Source organism: Serinus canaria, chromosome 1A (assembly GCF_022539315.1).
Source record: "Serinus canaria isolate serCan28SL12 chromosome 1A, serCan2020, whole genome shotgun sequence".
NCBI lineage: Eukaryota > Metazoa > Chordata > Aves > Passeriformes > Fringillidae > Serinus > Serinus canaria.
The window spans coordinates 32,451,376-32,466,392 of record NC_066314.1 but is presented as its reverse complement, the minus strand read 5'-3'; the positions used below and the strand labels follow the sequence as shown (position 1 = coordinate 32,466,392).

The 15,017-nt window shown below is 42.8% G+C and overlaps 1 protein-coding gene across 1 annotated transcript in view; it reads right to left on the bottom strand.

The window, feature by feature from the left end:
* Positions 1 to 4,156, bottom strand: part of LEMD3 (LEM domain containing 3) — a 41,718-nt gene extending 37,562 nt beyond the window's left edge. Inside the window, exon 1 of the mRNA XM_018919589.3 lies at positions 2,588 to 4,156. Within this exon, the coding sequence (XP_018775134.3) occupies positions 2,588 to 4,100 (1,513 nt within the window). The 5' untranslated portion in view covers positions 4,101 to 4,156. The remainder of the gene's footprint in view (positions 1 to 2,587) is intronic.
* Between the last annotated feature and the right edge of the window lie 10,861 nt (positions 4,157 to 15,017).

Here is a 15,017-nt window from a genome sequence, read left to right as displayed (position 1 = left end):
TATAATAGTAAGCATAACTAGATGCATATATTGCAACTCTGCTGAACCCTAAAAGTTTTTATGACACGGACTGAAGCTTAAAATAGCTGATTTTTTTTCCACTATCAAATCACTCTCACCCAACAGAATCTAACCTACAACCACCTAAAAGACAGAAAAATCTCAATATCCAATCACCTAAATGATAAGGCTGGTTTTGAGATACACTACCATTTTTAAAGTATGAATAATTTCTGCTTCTATTAAAAAAAACAGACAATACACCCATATAAACATAAGAGTCAAAGGACTCTCTTAGATGACGTTTAAGCTTAGGAAGCATATAACAGAAGACAGGGTTCTCCCCCTTTTCAGTAAACATCAGTCTTTATTAGCCTGTCTTGTCTGTTCTGTTCTACAGACCCACCATATTTTTGTTCCATATGCTGATTTCAGAAGAATTTAGTAAGCACGTGCTAAACATATGGGCAAGGTAAGTCCCTGCTCATTCCCACATTACTTAAAAGAAGTGGTCTGCTCTTCTTCCTATCGAAGGAGCTAGCCACAAAACCTGCTGTTTGTTTCTGCCAAAGGACACTATTCCCCGTTCCCATTTGTTATGCTGCAGTAAAGCCTGGGGCTGTGAGGAAGCAGCACAGATGAAACACAAGTGCCATTGCCAGAACAATTCTTCAGGAAATCCACTTTCAAGAGTTCCACTGAAAAGAGAGCAAGTAAGAACAGGCCAAGAACTGGTATACGTGAACTACCAAGCAACATTGGGCTACCAGAGCACTGACTAGGCAGCCTAACCTAAGCAAGTTCCTCTAAGAAGAGCCCAATTTTTCCTGTGTGAACAGTTCCAGCTGGGTTAAGTTTTTAAGAAAAATATGCTCAACATAGTCATCCCACATGCTCTATAGGAATGTTCCAAAACAAATTTTCTTTCAATTAAAAAAAAAAAAACACACTCTGAATTTTAAGAACTATTGCTATCTGCATTTCTGAAACACTCAGCTTTTACCAAACAGGACAACAAGCCAGTTTTAACTCAACCACTGAATTTGGCAGTTTACCCCAGTAGGCTGACAGATCTTCTCCGGTTAAAACCGTATTTCCAGACTAAAAGAAGCATATCATACATGCTAGTACAAGAATACAGCTTATCCGTACATAAGAAAATGTAGGCATGTCTCTAACAGTTCTGGCCAGAAGCTAACCAGAGTATGAGCAGTCCCAACAGTCACACTATATACTGTGTCTAATTATAGCTCACGTGTGTATGTTCATAGCCAGCTCAAAAAACAAGACTGAACAAGACTTAAAAGCCACGTGGACCATTGCAATGAAACCGCTGCAAATCCCCAAGTCCTTGCTGCGTCTGTCCTTCCTCAACACCAAATGTTCTACTCGCCCCCTCCCGCCCAAAGAGCACAAAGCAACATTAAAAATTATTCTGCCACCCTAATGTAATGAAGAAAGTTCGAAAGGGAATAGAAGAAAAGCCAGCCCACACTGCTGCCCTGGGACATCTAGCAGATCACAAGGTAACAGTCAGATCATTCCTTACAAGGAACTGTATACATGTCCACGAATGAGTTCATAATTCCTCTACTCTCTATAAAAAAAAAAGTACATACTTGCATCCACCCCACACACCATCCTCAATCATTTCAAGAAAAGTGCAAGTTGCCAAGAACCTTCTAATGCTCTTACATCCCAAAACCAGATTTTTGCATAATTTCTTACCAGAAGCAATGAAAAATCAAGACAGCAATAGCATGATTTCTGATGTTAGAATCTCCACTGTCCATTTCAAAACAGCCAAGAACTGAATTAGCATGAATCACCACCCTCAGGTGGTATGTTTCCATTTTTGTATTCTTCATTACTTGAAAATGGCAGGTTTTAAATCCATTCCAAGTTACTTCCACATGTTAAAGAAGTTCCCAAATAATTAAGTATTAAAAAAAAAAAGAATGCTTCAGACTAAAGCACAGCAGTAATTCATGTATAAACATTATTACCAACTAAATTTAGAAGGAATCATTTATTAGAAAACAATACACAGTAGATCAAGGATTCACTGCATAAAGTCTGTCACAGTGTGCAACATCATCTCAACCCAGGATCCTTTCCAAGCCTCAGCACACATGAATGAAAACAACCTGCTTTATTACCAAACAACTACAATCAAATCTTAGCCCTGCAGGAATGCCAGGTACCTAACTGTGCACACTTATTCCTGCGAGATTAACATAAAGCCTTACTTCACCAATTCTCTATTAACCATACTCCTGCTAAATTGAACAAAACCCACAGAACTGCTTTGGGAAGAAAACTTGCTAGAAAATAAGGTATCAACAGATTACAGCAGGGAATGCTGGGATTTAAGTTTATCCTCAAATATCTTGCAAGCTTATTACACCAGCTTTCAAAGCACATACATAAGGAAAGACAATTTCTCTATGCACCATCCTTTAAAGAGAGATTACACTAAAGAGGAACCCAGAACTGTTTAGTAAGGGATGTCTGGGAACGCAAAGGCGTATTAACAGTTGTTACATCCAGTTGCAGAAACTGCTCTTACCCTTCACCTAATACTTACTGTTGGCTCCCACATCCTCAGCTACTCCAGAACCTCTCATTCTCAGGTATGTGAATCCCAGTATCAGAAAGAACAAGCATGCAGCAGTTAAGAGGAACATGGACAGGTAATGTGCACTGAAGCCTCCAGTGGTGGATACCTCCTCTCTTTTGAACTGTTGGAGAAGCTCCTCCTCGGGCTCAGAGAGATTCTTCTTGTAGGTGTTTTTCAGGTAGGTATGATTTGAACCCGTATGATTGGAGTGGTTGAGTCTAAGGGAAGAGGTGGTTCCACCCGGGGGAAGGCTATTAGTAGATGAATAGATCCTGGATTCAACATTACAGCTACCAGGAGCACCACTGAGAACATGATTATTGGTCGCTTTCCTAATGGTGCCTGGAGGATCAGTGATTTTGCCGCTGTCCACGTCCGTGAGCGGTGGTGGCAACAACAATACTGATGGGGATTTCTTGGATAGGCCAATGCGGTATCTGGGGCTAGGAGGACTAGAGTCCAGATTTTCACATCCTCCTCCTCCTCTTCCCCCTACCGCCGCCGCCTCCTCCTCCTCATTTCTGCCCCTGTCTAGACTGCCGGCAGCAGCCGCCCCCGCCGCCCTGTCATTCGTTACAAGCACACCAGCACCACAGCCTCCGCCAGCCCTTTCTTGGCCCGTCTCCATCACGCCAGCGACGGCTGCAGCGCATTTGCTTGTTATGAATGGAGCAGGCGACTTGCTGAGGCTCCGTCTGGGCCGGCGAACTGCAGACTCCTCCTGCTGTTTGGCCCTCGCCCCCGCCGCCTCCTCCTCCTCCTCCGAGTCCGAGTACTTGTCCCTGCTGCCTCCGTAGGAGAGGAGCCGGTTCCCGTTCACGGTCCGGTTCTTCCACCGCTGCTTCTCGCTCTCCTTTTCCTCCTCCTCCTCCTCCTCCTCCTCGTCCTCCTCGCCGTCTCCGGGCTCCCTCACACCCTGAGTCGCCGTCGATCTCCTGGCCGTCGCACCCCACCAGGCGTTGGGCTTCCGCCGGGCCGCCTCCTCCGGGGGGGAGCTGCTGCTCACGCCGCAGGCGCCGTGGGGGGCGGCGGGCCTGAGGCCGCGGAAGAGGGGCGCAGCGCGCTCCCTCCTGCCGCCGGCCTGGCTCCGGGGGCTGCTCTCCACGTCCGACTCGTCCGAGCTGAAGCCCAGCAGCACTTTGCCGCCCCCGGCGGGGGGTGCGGCGCGGCTCCGGCCGCCTCCGGCGGCAGCCCCGGGGAGGAAGGGGTGCTCGGCGCCGGCCAGCCGCGCTCCCGGGGCCGCCCGCCCGGGGCCGCCGCCTCCGCCCGGCGCCGCTCCGGCTCCCGTGTTATTGTTGTTGCTGTTCCGGGTCTTGTTGGCGCCGCCGCCGCGGGCCCCGGCCCGTTCATCCTCGCGCAGCTTCTTCAGCTTCTTCAGGTAGACGGGCCGGGTGCTCTCGGTGACCGGCCCCGGGGAGAAGCCGAAGCGCCTCAGCTCCGAGAAGAGCTCCTCGTCCGTGAGCTGCGCGGCCGTCGCCATTTTCCGCTCTCCGCCGCCGCCGCCGCGGCGCTTCCGACCCACGCGCCGCGCCGCGCTCCCCGCCGGAACTGACGCGCCGCACTCGGCTGTGGCCGAGACCCGCCCGTCACCCCGCGGCGCCGCCCGCCGGGAACGCGGCCGGCTGGGAGGGGGAGCGGGGGGATGAGCGGGGCGTGGCCGCCCGGCGCCGGCGGCCCTTCCCGGCCACCCCCGCTTGGTCGCGGCTGTCGCGCGGGGCTGGCGCCGCTCCCGCCGCCCCGGCGAGAGATGGGGCCGAAGATCGCCCCGTCCGCCCCCGGGCTCGCAGAGGGGTTCCCGGGCGGCAGTCGCGCCGTGGCGGGCGGCGGATGGGAGCAGGGAGGGCACCGCCGAACTGCGCGGGCGGCCTGTGGGAGGCGCTTTCGGCGGCGGCGGGGAAGTGGCGGGGCCGGGGGCGCCGACTCCGGGGGTGGCGGGAGACAGCGGCGGTATCGGAGCTGGAGCAGCCACGCTGGTTGGAAACGCGCTGGATCAGGCACGCTTGTGAACAGACAAAACCGCGGCTGCTGCGGAGTGTCGGAGGGCTCGGGAATGCGCTGCAGTGAGCAGCGTCAGACCGAGCCCTGAACCTCCGCTAACGCCATTCCCGAGTGTCAAATTTAGCCTAAAGGTGGCTGGAGAAATGCGAAGAGGCTGCGTGCACCTTTTGGCGGGCCCTTCCCGAGGTGGCGGGCAGCGGCTCCTTTCCACCAATGTGCCTGGTGGGAGCAAATCTTTCCCTGTTGCAACTCCAGTATCAGGACCCCTCGGTTGTGAGGAGACATACAACTTCTCATACATACGAGAGGACGTAGTCTTAAACTGGGTTAGGGGAGGTTTAGGAAGAATTTCTTCGCAGAAAAGGTGATTAGGTATTGTAATGGACTGCCCGTGGATGTGGCAGAGACACGCCTGGAGATGTTTAAACAAAGTGCCACATCCAGTCTTAGTGCTGCGTTCTAGTTGTCGCGGTGTTATTCAGTCATAGGTTGGACTTGATGGTCTGAGGTCTTTTACAACTTAGTAAATTCTGTGTGATTCTCCATGTGATCAATTTTGGAATTACTTTGACGTATTTTGCTTCTTTCTTTTGGAGAATATATTTCTTCATATGTATTGCAGTTTAAATTGTCAAACTGTATACAGAAACATGTCAAATGGTTGTGCCAATGTTAAGAGATGTTGTCCTGGCATTTCTCAGAGCATGTGTTGTGTGTGCTGACCCTTCTGGATAGGGCTTTGGCCACAGAACCTCATATGGAGGCTTCAAAATCTCCTGGCCTGCCTCTCTCTACCTATCCACTCTGATTGACAAAACCATGGGCTCAGTTTCTGCATACCACATTGAAAGCAGGAGGCTGAGCTCCAGTTTTGACCTAGCTCTGGCCTTCCACCACCACTGGCAAATTGGTCCAGGAGCAAGATACAACTTCATGAACAACTGTGTGTTCTTCCTCACAGTCTGCTGCAGTGAGAATATTGTGGATGTGCCCTGCTAGTGTCAAAACCAAAGTTGCTAGTTTTGTTAAAAAGAGAAAAAGAGTTCAGGTAGCTGTAAGGCAGCTATGTGAGAAGATCAAGCCAAGTCTACTGAGCCAGAGGAGTGGCCAAGGGTCTTTATGACTGCTGTGCTTTGTGTGGCACCACGGTGCACAGCCTCTCGTTTCCCTGACAGGAGCTGTTTCACATACAGCACTATAGTGCATTGAAGGGATGCATGGAATTCCAGCTGTAGGATGATTACACTCAACATGACCTCCATCACAGGTTAAACCAGTAATGTAAATGTACCTGTTCTGTCCTATTTCCCAATCTATGCTAGCCAGCTGATATCATAAATGCCATGGGAGATGCTTCTGACATTCCATTCCTTCTCATCAGTGAAGCAACCCACACTTTCCAGCAGCTAGTCGGGATACATGTTCGAACGTGCCCGGCCACATTCAGTGCCTCTCTCCAGCTGCCTGTGACACTGGCCAAACGAACAGCACTCAGTCCCAGCCCAGGCACCAATCTGGAAAGCACCAGCTTGGACACCTTCCTTCTACTAGCACAGGGTCCTGCAAGAAAATGAGGATCCTGTCCTCCTACCAGCGCAATTCCTATCTTCTCTCTGTTTATTACAGCAAGGGCATGAGTTATTTTATAAAACTGTTTACTTAACAGCAGGAGTACAGTAAATACTATAAATACTATAACAATTGAATAGTTGCCTGCAAAACTTGAATAATCTCAGAAATTGAATAATCTCCTGCATGTAGATACATGGAACAGAGAAGTACACATACATGGACTGAGAAGTACACATTCCAAGTCATGATAGAAAATCTGTGTGCCAAAATATTTTGAAATGTTTAAAAAAATGTCTTCTGGTTGTACTGAAGTTAGGATACTTCCATTACCAATCTAAAATTGCATTTCTTTCATAGAATACATTAGTATCAATCCCTTATTTTTATCAATATCTCCACATAGTCAATTTTTAAGTCAATACTGAAAGTGGTTACTTTTCTAAAGTACTTTTCTAATTTTTGAGTGCAAGGAGTGCAGTGTGGAGACTGTTATTCATAAGGAAGAAAAATGATGGTTGTTTTTTGGATTAGATGTTTTGGGTTATATTTTCCCTCTCATCCTTAAAAGACTGTTCTAAAGAAACTGTCAGTTCTTCCATTAGGTGAAAAACTGTTCTGGAAGTTAGCAACCGAACTTATGTTGACTTCATTAGACTGGTACTTGAAGTTGTATTTTAACACCTCTCTTATTTTTCTTTCCTGATTCCAGATTTGTGTGATATTTATGCTTTATTAAAGTTCTTAGAATGTGTGAATGACAGCTGCCTTTCAAATGTTAGCAAGTCTCTCACTGCAACTTCCTCTTCAATTGACACAGTCTTATGCAAATCACTGTTGCATACCTGAAGCATGCAGAAATCATGAGTCACATCTAAGCGAAATATTATCCTCTTGTTAAGCTCCCAATATTGTAAATGCTTGTGTATTTCTATTTACCTTTTGATTTTTGAGCCTTAAGGTATGCTGAGATCACATTCTCTTAGGAATGTGATGGTAATGAATATGAATATTAGTAAAAAGTAAGAATGTGCCTTTCCTGTCTTTTTTAATAAAAGTGGAGATAGTCACACAATCAGAGACCTCCAGGAACTAGTGGATTACTCTTATTATTATGACAGTATGCCTTGGAAGAAATCACTCCACTCTGAAAACAAACTGTACTAACCTATTTTTAAGTCTATTTACTCTTGTTTATCCAGTTGTTTCAAATACTACATGAAGAACATGAAATAACCTTTTCCTTTTAAAACTGAATGGACTTTTTGCCCAAGAAAACTGATCTTAAATATTACTGTTGCTACCATATTTCTAAGTGAACAGACTCACTTGCCTTCTTTTAATTTCTTATTTCTCCTCCTTACAACTCCCATATGAGGTTTTTTTTTTTTTTTTATGAGAGCAAATCCATCTTTGTTAAAGTTAGTAGTGGTGTTATGGTACTAATACATACTATTTGTTTATGTACTGACCATGCTGTTCAGCATGGGTGCCTGTGTATGCATTTTTCTTTCCTATGGACATCCTATTAATGTTTAAAAGGCTTATGCTGTCTCTTGCCTTTGCATTGCTACTTTTTTGTGGCCAAGGTGAGGGCACATGCAAAGCATCTCTTGCCCAAGCTTCCCACATGGTGCTGGACCACTCACATATTGCAGCAGCATCAACAAGGTGTGCTGGATCCCCCATCTCCTGCAAAGAGGCCATGTGGTGCCAGATTACAGCTCTTTCCTAAGTGTCCCATTCTAGTTCCACTCCCACAAAGTTTGTGATGACCTGCTGTGACTGTGCAGTTCTTGCTGCTAAAAGTGAACAATCCTAGTTCATGACTCTGAGACTTCAAAAAGGTAACAGAATGCCCTCCTGCAGTTAATATGTCAATATTTATATAACTTAAACTCATCCATAGCATATCCTCTATTGGGTGGTCATCCCTGATCAGGTCATAGAATTTCTGCACACTTTATGATGTCTGTTTTCCTGGACATTGGCCATTTTGATGAAACTGTTGGAGGCATTACTGCTGACTCTGTACGTTGAGAAGAAATGATCCACAAAGCAGAACTCTAAATCTGAAAGACTGGCTTGAAAAACTGTATTTATTTTTGAAAGGATAGTTTATTTACATATGAGCTTTTCACTTAAATTCACTTTCTGTATTCAGTTCTCTTCTCAGAGACCGGAATAGGTAGGTATATTTATTTTAAACCTGAATCTGAGGCATTCAATTCCTCTGGAACTGAGCTTAAAGAAGAATGTCAGCTATAAGAAAATGGGAGATTTCATAACAAATTGTGACAAAGAAATGATAGAATTTAAGAAAATGCCAACAAGAGAGACAAGGGCTTTTGGAGTAAAACAAAGAAGTAATAGTGACTAAACCTGATGTTTATTATGATAGTCAAATTTCTCCTTCCAGCCTCTTCAGGAAGCAAAAATGTTGTTACAGAGGGACAGATGGATGAAATCATGAATGCAGATGAATGGTTGAGGGGATCATCCTGAAGCTACTCGGAGAGAATGGAAAAATCTCATTAGTAGGACAGTATCAAAATGCTTACCCACCTGCTGGTCCCTAAAACCTTCTTGCCCTACTGTTTAATGTCTCAGAGAATTGTTACTAAAGACTACTGCATGTTTTAATCAACACTTCTAACAAGGTGGCAAAGCAGTTCTGTTTTGTCCTCTAAAGCATTGTGCAGTTACAAACAGAGCTTTTTTGTTTAAATTTGAAAAGGAAAAAGTGAAGCTGAGCTTGGCGGTCAGGCAGAGTACTTTATTATTGGTTCACTACTCTTAACATACAGAAACTCTGGCTGGGTAAATCACATTCTTGCCATGTGGAATTGGCAGAAGTACTTCTACATATATAACGACCTTCCAGCACAGTTGTGGCCAAAAGTTGCCGCAATATACTACTCTGGCTTTTGAGCATCTACTTTCCTATGGTTAGGGGTCCCTTGCAGTATTTCCAAGATCTAAGGAATCATAAGAACTAGAGTTGCTTGCTTAACCACAGAAGAATACTGGGAAGGGATCCTGTCTTTCTGAAATCAACAGAACCCTGAAAATCTGGAGATGCCTGATTCCCTACATTCTTGTACCTTTCTCACATAAGGAAATACCTGTTAACACCATACAGGATGAAGACATGTTAACTGCACCTGATGAGATTTTTTTTGCCATGACCTAAACAACCTTTAACATGGCCATAAGTGTGGCACTGTAGCCTGACACCTTGAAAGGTGTTTGGCACCAAAGTGATGAGCAGCATAGATGGAGCTGTAAAGAGCTCACTGTTTATAATTACATCCTTGACTTTGATCCAAGGCTAATTAATGTCTTAAAAACTTAGGATTATTTAATTCATTTAATAATGCTTAAAAGAAGAGTCATCATGCGCAGAAAGAAAATATGAAGTTGATGTTTTACATTTTTATACTAGGGTAATTGTGTGATGCATTGTCCTGTGCCACAGAATTTCTAATTTCTAATTTCAGTTCATTCAATAACTAAGCAAATATAAATTCATAGAGCTGAGAAAAAAAAACCAAATCCAAGAAGTAAGAATAGGGCCACCATTCTGTTTTCTGTCCATGTCATTAGACTGCTGCAAAGCACTAAATTCAGTATGTTCCAAAGCAATTATTTGTATTGTCTATGCCTCTTTAGCACTTGGAGCTCTGACCCATTTTCCTCGCTCTTTTGTACCTTGCTCTGTGCAAACACATGAAAAGATATTCCCTTCCCCTTGAATACCCACTTGCCTCCATTACCTCTGACTTGAAGTCCAGGCAAAGTACATAAGCAGGAATCCAGTAGCCCTTAGAAAATTCTCTGTTTCTAGAGAAAGCAATTGTACATTTCAGCAGTGCAGACTGCCACAAGTCTCTCTATCTCTTCTACTCTCAGCTTCTTATTGAGTATTGAATCAATCCTTTTGTTGTTAGCAAGCAGTGGTGTCATCCTGGCACATTTTAAAGATTCCCTTAGGCTACATTATTTCCACTGTTGATATCTTCACTCACATAGAAAATATCTCACAAAGAGGAAGGAAGAACTTCCATAAGAACTACTCACAGACAATGGGAAAAAAAGTACCACTTGCCCTAAGACAACAATTTCCTTCTCAAAGTACATGCTGCATTTCTAGAACTTCGTTTTCTCTTGTAAAAATCAAGTACTTTTAGGGAACATTAAAACCAACCAATTTTTGGCCTACACAAACATCTTAATCTGAAAGCAGCTTCGTTCTGTCTGAACTGAATCTTCTATCTTCCCTAGCATACCTCACACTCTCTGGTTTTCTTAACGCATGTGAATGTCATCATTGCATTCAGTTTCCTTCTGTACTTAATTATTTATGGTCCTTACAGGCCAGAAATCTCTCTCTGCTCTTCAATATCAGACTTTCTATGAAGGCTGGATCCTTTATCTCCCCAGCATGCCATGTAGCAGTCTGTACAAAGGTTTAATTTCTCAGACCAGAGACACATCTGACACCATTTGTTGTTGTTCCTGGAAAAAAGATGGCCTTCACCTTGCTGAACTTGCATTAGAACTGCAGTCCTTTTACTGTAAACTGTTGGAACAGCTCCAATAACACTTCTGAGAAATCCTCACAGCAGCAAAACCCTAGTCCTCTCCCTGCATAGCCAGACATGAGCAATGATTTCTGCCCGTTCTCTCCATGCCTCTATGATGAGTTGGCCTAGAGTGGAACACCTCCCTTTTCTCATGGAAAAGAAGCATAAAAAGGGAAAAAACACAAACAGAAATGAAACAGAGAGACACAGTAGACACAGCAGAAAGAGAATCAAGAAGAAGTAAGAAAGTTAAAGGGAACAAAAGAAAGAGGGAACAGTGAAAGTAGTAATACTGAACAAATTAAAAGCCAGATACTGAAATGCCTGCTTTGTACCCAATTAGACTTTGTAGGACAGCAAAGAGGTACTTTTATAAGCAAACCTAGAGGAAATGTTTGGAGGAGCTCTATGTGCAATGGGTAGGGCAAGGGAAGAAGTGGGATTTTTCACTCATACACGCAGTGTAGGGAGCACTAGTGCATTCTCCTCTCATCTGCACCCTGAGTTCATCAGGAGTGCAAACAGTTGTTCTCCAGATGTCTACGAAAAAGGAAAATAGTATTTGCAAATCTGAAGAACTGGGGGCCCATAATACAAAGGTATTGTACCCTTTGATCAGCAGAACAGAGGCTCGTCTAACTCACCATTTTCTATCATCTACAGACACAAGTTTCCCCTGGGTAGGATTAGTCTTTGTAAAAACTTTCTGGGCAAATAATAATACAGCTTGAAAAAGAAATTTAACAGTATGCTGAACAAAAAATTCTCGCTTTCGTAGTACTTGAGAGAAAGGATGAACCGTATCTGTAGTATATCTGCTGTATTTGTGGAGAGTTGTCATCCAGTTGTGATCATTAAAAAATTAAGCATGCACTTCAGTGTTAGGAGAATAAAGGACCCAAAAGGTCTTACCTAAGGTCATAAAGAAGACTGTGGCAGAGCTGTAAACTGAGTTAATGTCATGAGGGCACCAGGCAGGAAATGAGGAGCCTTGTTCTTTGCCCTTGGCTCTGCCACCAACTTGCTGCATGGCAAATTACTTCCTCTTCAGGTGACTCAGTTTCTCCCATAGGCAAATTGAAATAATGATTCGTCTTTGTAGAAGTACTTCAGGAATGATGATGGAAAATGTTATAGAAAAGCAAAGTAGGAATTCCATTCCAGTGCACTCCCCAGGCTATCATTTGTCCTAATGCTGGATTTTTTGAAGAGTGATGTCTTTGTTACTGTGAATGGCATTTTTTTAGAGATAATAAAGCTGCAAAATTATATAGCAAAGGCAAAATTAAATGCTGGATGACTTCTATTATGTGCTATAACAAACAAAAGATGTGCTAAAAGGAAGTTATCTGTGTAGAAGAGTCAGCCAAGCAAAAACTGAAATGCCAGTTCAGTACTCAGTCTGGAGGAAAAAGCAGTACGTGGCTAAGGAATTTTAAAATTTGTCAAACTATAAGAAAAACAAGGTGACCATGTATTATTAGACCTTTCAATGTGTCCTGAAAGAGGCACAGATATAACAAAAATGAATGAAAATATGTTAGACCATAAAAGGAAGGTTATAATTTTAAAGTCAACAACCTTATTTACAGCAAAAAAGGGAAAACACATAGCAGTTAAGGCACAAGAGAAGGACAGGGCTTACCTTGTGGTTGGTACCCAGGGAAACTGAATTAACCCTGCAACAAGCTTCAAGAAGTAAAATGGGAAAGACAGGTAAACCAAAGTCCTCAAACGAGCCTTTTGTAATGTATTCCTTATCATCCAAGTGTCCAAATTGAGTTGGACAGAAGACCAGCTTTTAGTAAAGTTAATTATTCACAAATCTAAATGAAATTAATTGGAAAACCATCTAGAAAAATATTGGAGGGAAAAATTGCCAGCTAAGATTTTTAATAGCTATTATTATTTACTTGAATTAGAGTTTTCAATATCATACATTTGCACATTTACAACCTTGTGTACATCTGCCATTTGTTATAAACCATATGAAGAAACCAGTAGTATCTTATATTGACCAAGATGGTACCTTCAAATGAATGCTTTAATCTACATTTTACATATGCAACTGAATGTACATAGTATAGAAATTGTGGTTTGATTTTATTAATAAAATATTTTAAACCCTTTGACATGGAGAATATTGTTTGATCTCAGTAAAACCAATGTCCAGTAGGTCTTAAAACACAATTTTGTTTATGCTCTTACCCAGGCAAGTTTTTCATGCTCCTTTATCCTCAGCTCTTGGACAACAACATGTCCATTCTTAGATGTGTCAGGACCTATTTTTATCATATGAAAGGATATAAAGACATGTACAAAGCTGAATTGTTCTATAAAAACACTAACTGCCCAAATTGTTTCCGTATATTTTGCACGGTGCTATGACATTTATTTTGTATCACTGCCTTGTAATTTAATTTCAGCTTTCTTTAATAACATTTATTTGCTTTCCATGGCTTTTTTACTAACTCTTTGGACCATTTCCTATTTCAATTATCATTTACTGAAGTCATGCTTTAGAACCTATTACTTCTTGTTCCTTCCCTGAGGAAACATTTTACTATGCACAGTTCAGCAATTTTTATATTTTACATCATTCATCTTGACATTGTGTTGGCTGTACAAGTTCCCTCATTCATTCTGTGAACTGTGGAAGTCAGGACTTCTTAAAATCTACCTCTCTGCAGTTGTCATTAGGACTTTCTGAAGAACTGATGCCAGGCAAAATTTTCTAAATACATCTTTAAGATAATATATACATTTTAGCACTCTCATTATCCATCTGTTGCTCTCAAATTTCATGTTTTACTTTCAGCTTTCCCATAATCTCACATTATTTTTTCTCTTTTTGACAACTGGTAATGCTGTTGTGCTGTAACTTACATAATGAATTGCTGAGGATACATACAAATTCAGCTACTCCATCACTCCCTCCAGTGAATCTCTTTCTTCCATGGGTTTCTTTATCGATTTTGTTTGTATTAGCATACCCACCATGCTTTGCCTGGTTGGTACTCATTGTGGAGCACTCAGTTCTACATGAACTATTCAATTCAAGAACATCCTGTGTTTGAAGGAGTACTTTAACCTATTAATAACTATGCAATGAGGTGCTGTTCTCACTCTGTTTCAGGTGCTGCCTGTGCAGTTTGAAACTAAAAAGGCTCTTCCTTGTTCTCTCCAATCTATTACTTGTGTGAAAATATTTCTGGACCTGGCTATTGAGAAAACCCTAATCTCCAGCAATTAATGTGACAAAGAGAAATCCCAGTGGTGAGCTCTCTAAGCAGTATAGTCCATTTGTACATCACTATTTTCCACAGACACAATCTCACAAGCCCTCTGAAATGCCTACTGCTTTCAGTTAAACAGCAGAAATAACCTTCTGCAGAGATGCAGAAGTCTTATTTTCTCAGAATATCCTATATTAATTTCTAAACATGTCATGACATAAATATGAAAGATGTTTAGTGCAATTACAAAGCCCTGTAGTGATTGTGTTTAATGCCAGACATGTTGTATGCCTTTGCTGATTGGATCTTTTCATCGTTTTTGACTTTGCCAGCACCCCATCTTTCTACAGCTGTTACTGCATTTCTTCTCTTAGGTTTCTTCCCTGAGTGCTGGGGATTGCAGCCCTTGGCATTCAGTTCCTCAATTCCTTTACCAGCCCAGGGTGGCACTTCAGCAACAGCTTCTCAGTTGTTCCAGGAGGATGGCGGACTTTTGGATGCATAATGAGACAGAAATTGTGGCCCTATTAGGTCAGTGGCAATTTTGTCTCTGCCTTTATTTAGGCTAGGATGGCATCCTGCTTGCCTGACTCATGTTCTACCAAAACCATGCACTGAGTATCAGGGTCTGTGCCCTGCCCATCCCTGCTCTTTTGTCTCCTTGCCTATTCCAGCACAGGGAATATTTGAACCCCTTTCTTTCGCACAGTTCAAAGTATTTTATAACTTCTCATACCTGCTCTAGGCTAGTGTACAAAGGCAGAAGGAGAACATAGTTGAATGGCTGTGCTTCAAAAATTACATTATTTTTTGATTATTTTGTTCTCCTTTGAGTTTAATGCCAGAGAGGAACATATGGCTCAAAGTGATTCTTTTCCACTTTGCAGTTCCCATATTCTTTACCATATGTTAGGCATTATTTCATGCTATGGCATATATAATCTCTCCCATGTCTATTTTTCCTTAGGACAGAAAGGACAATATACATTTTGTCTTTCTGCTTTTGAG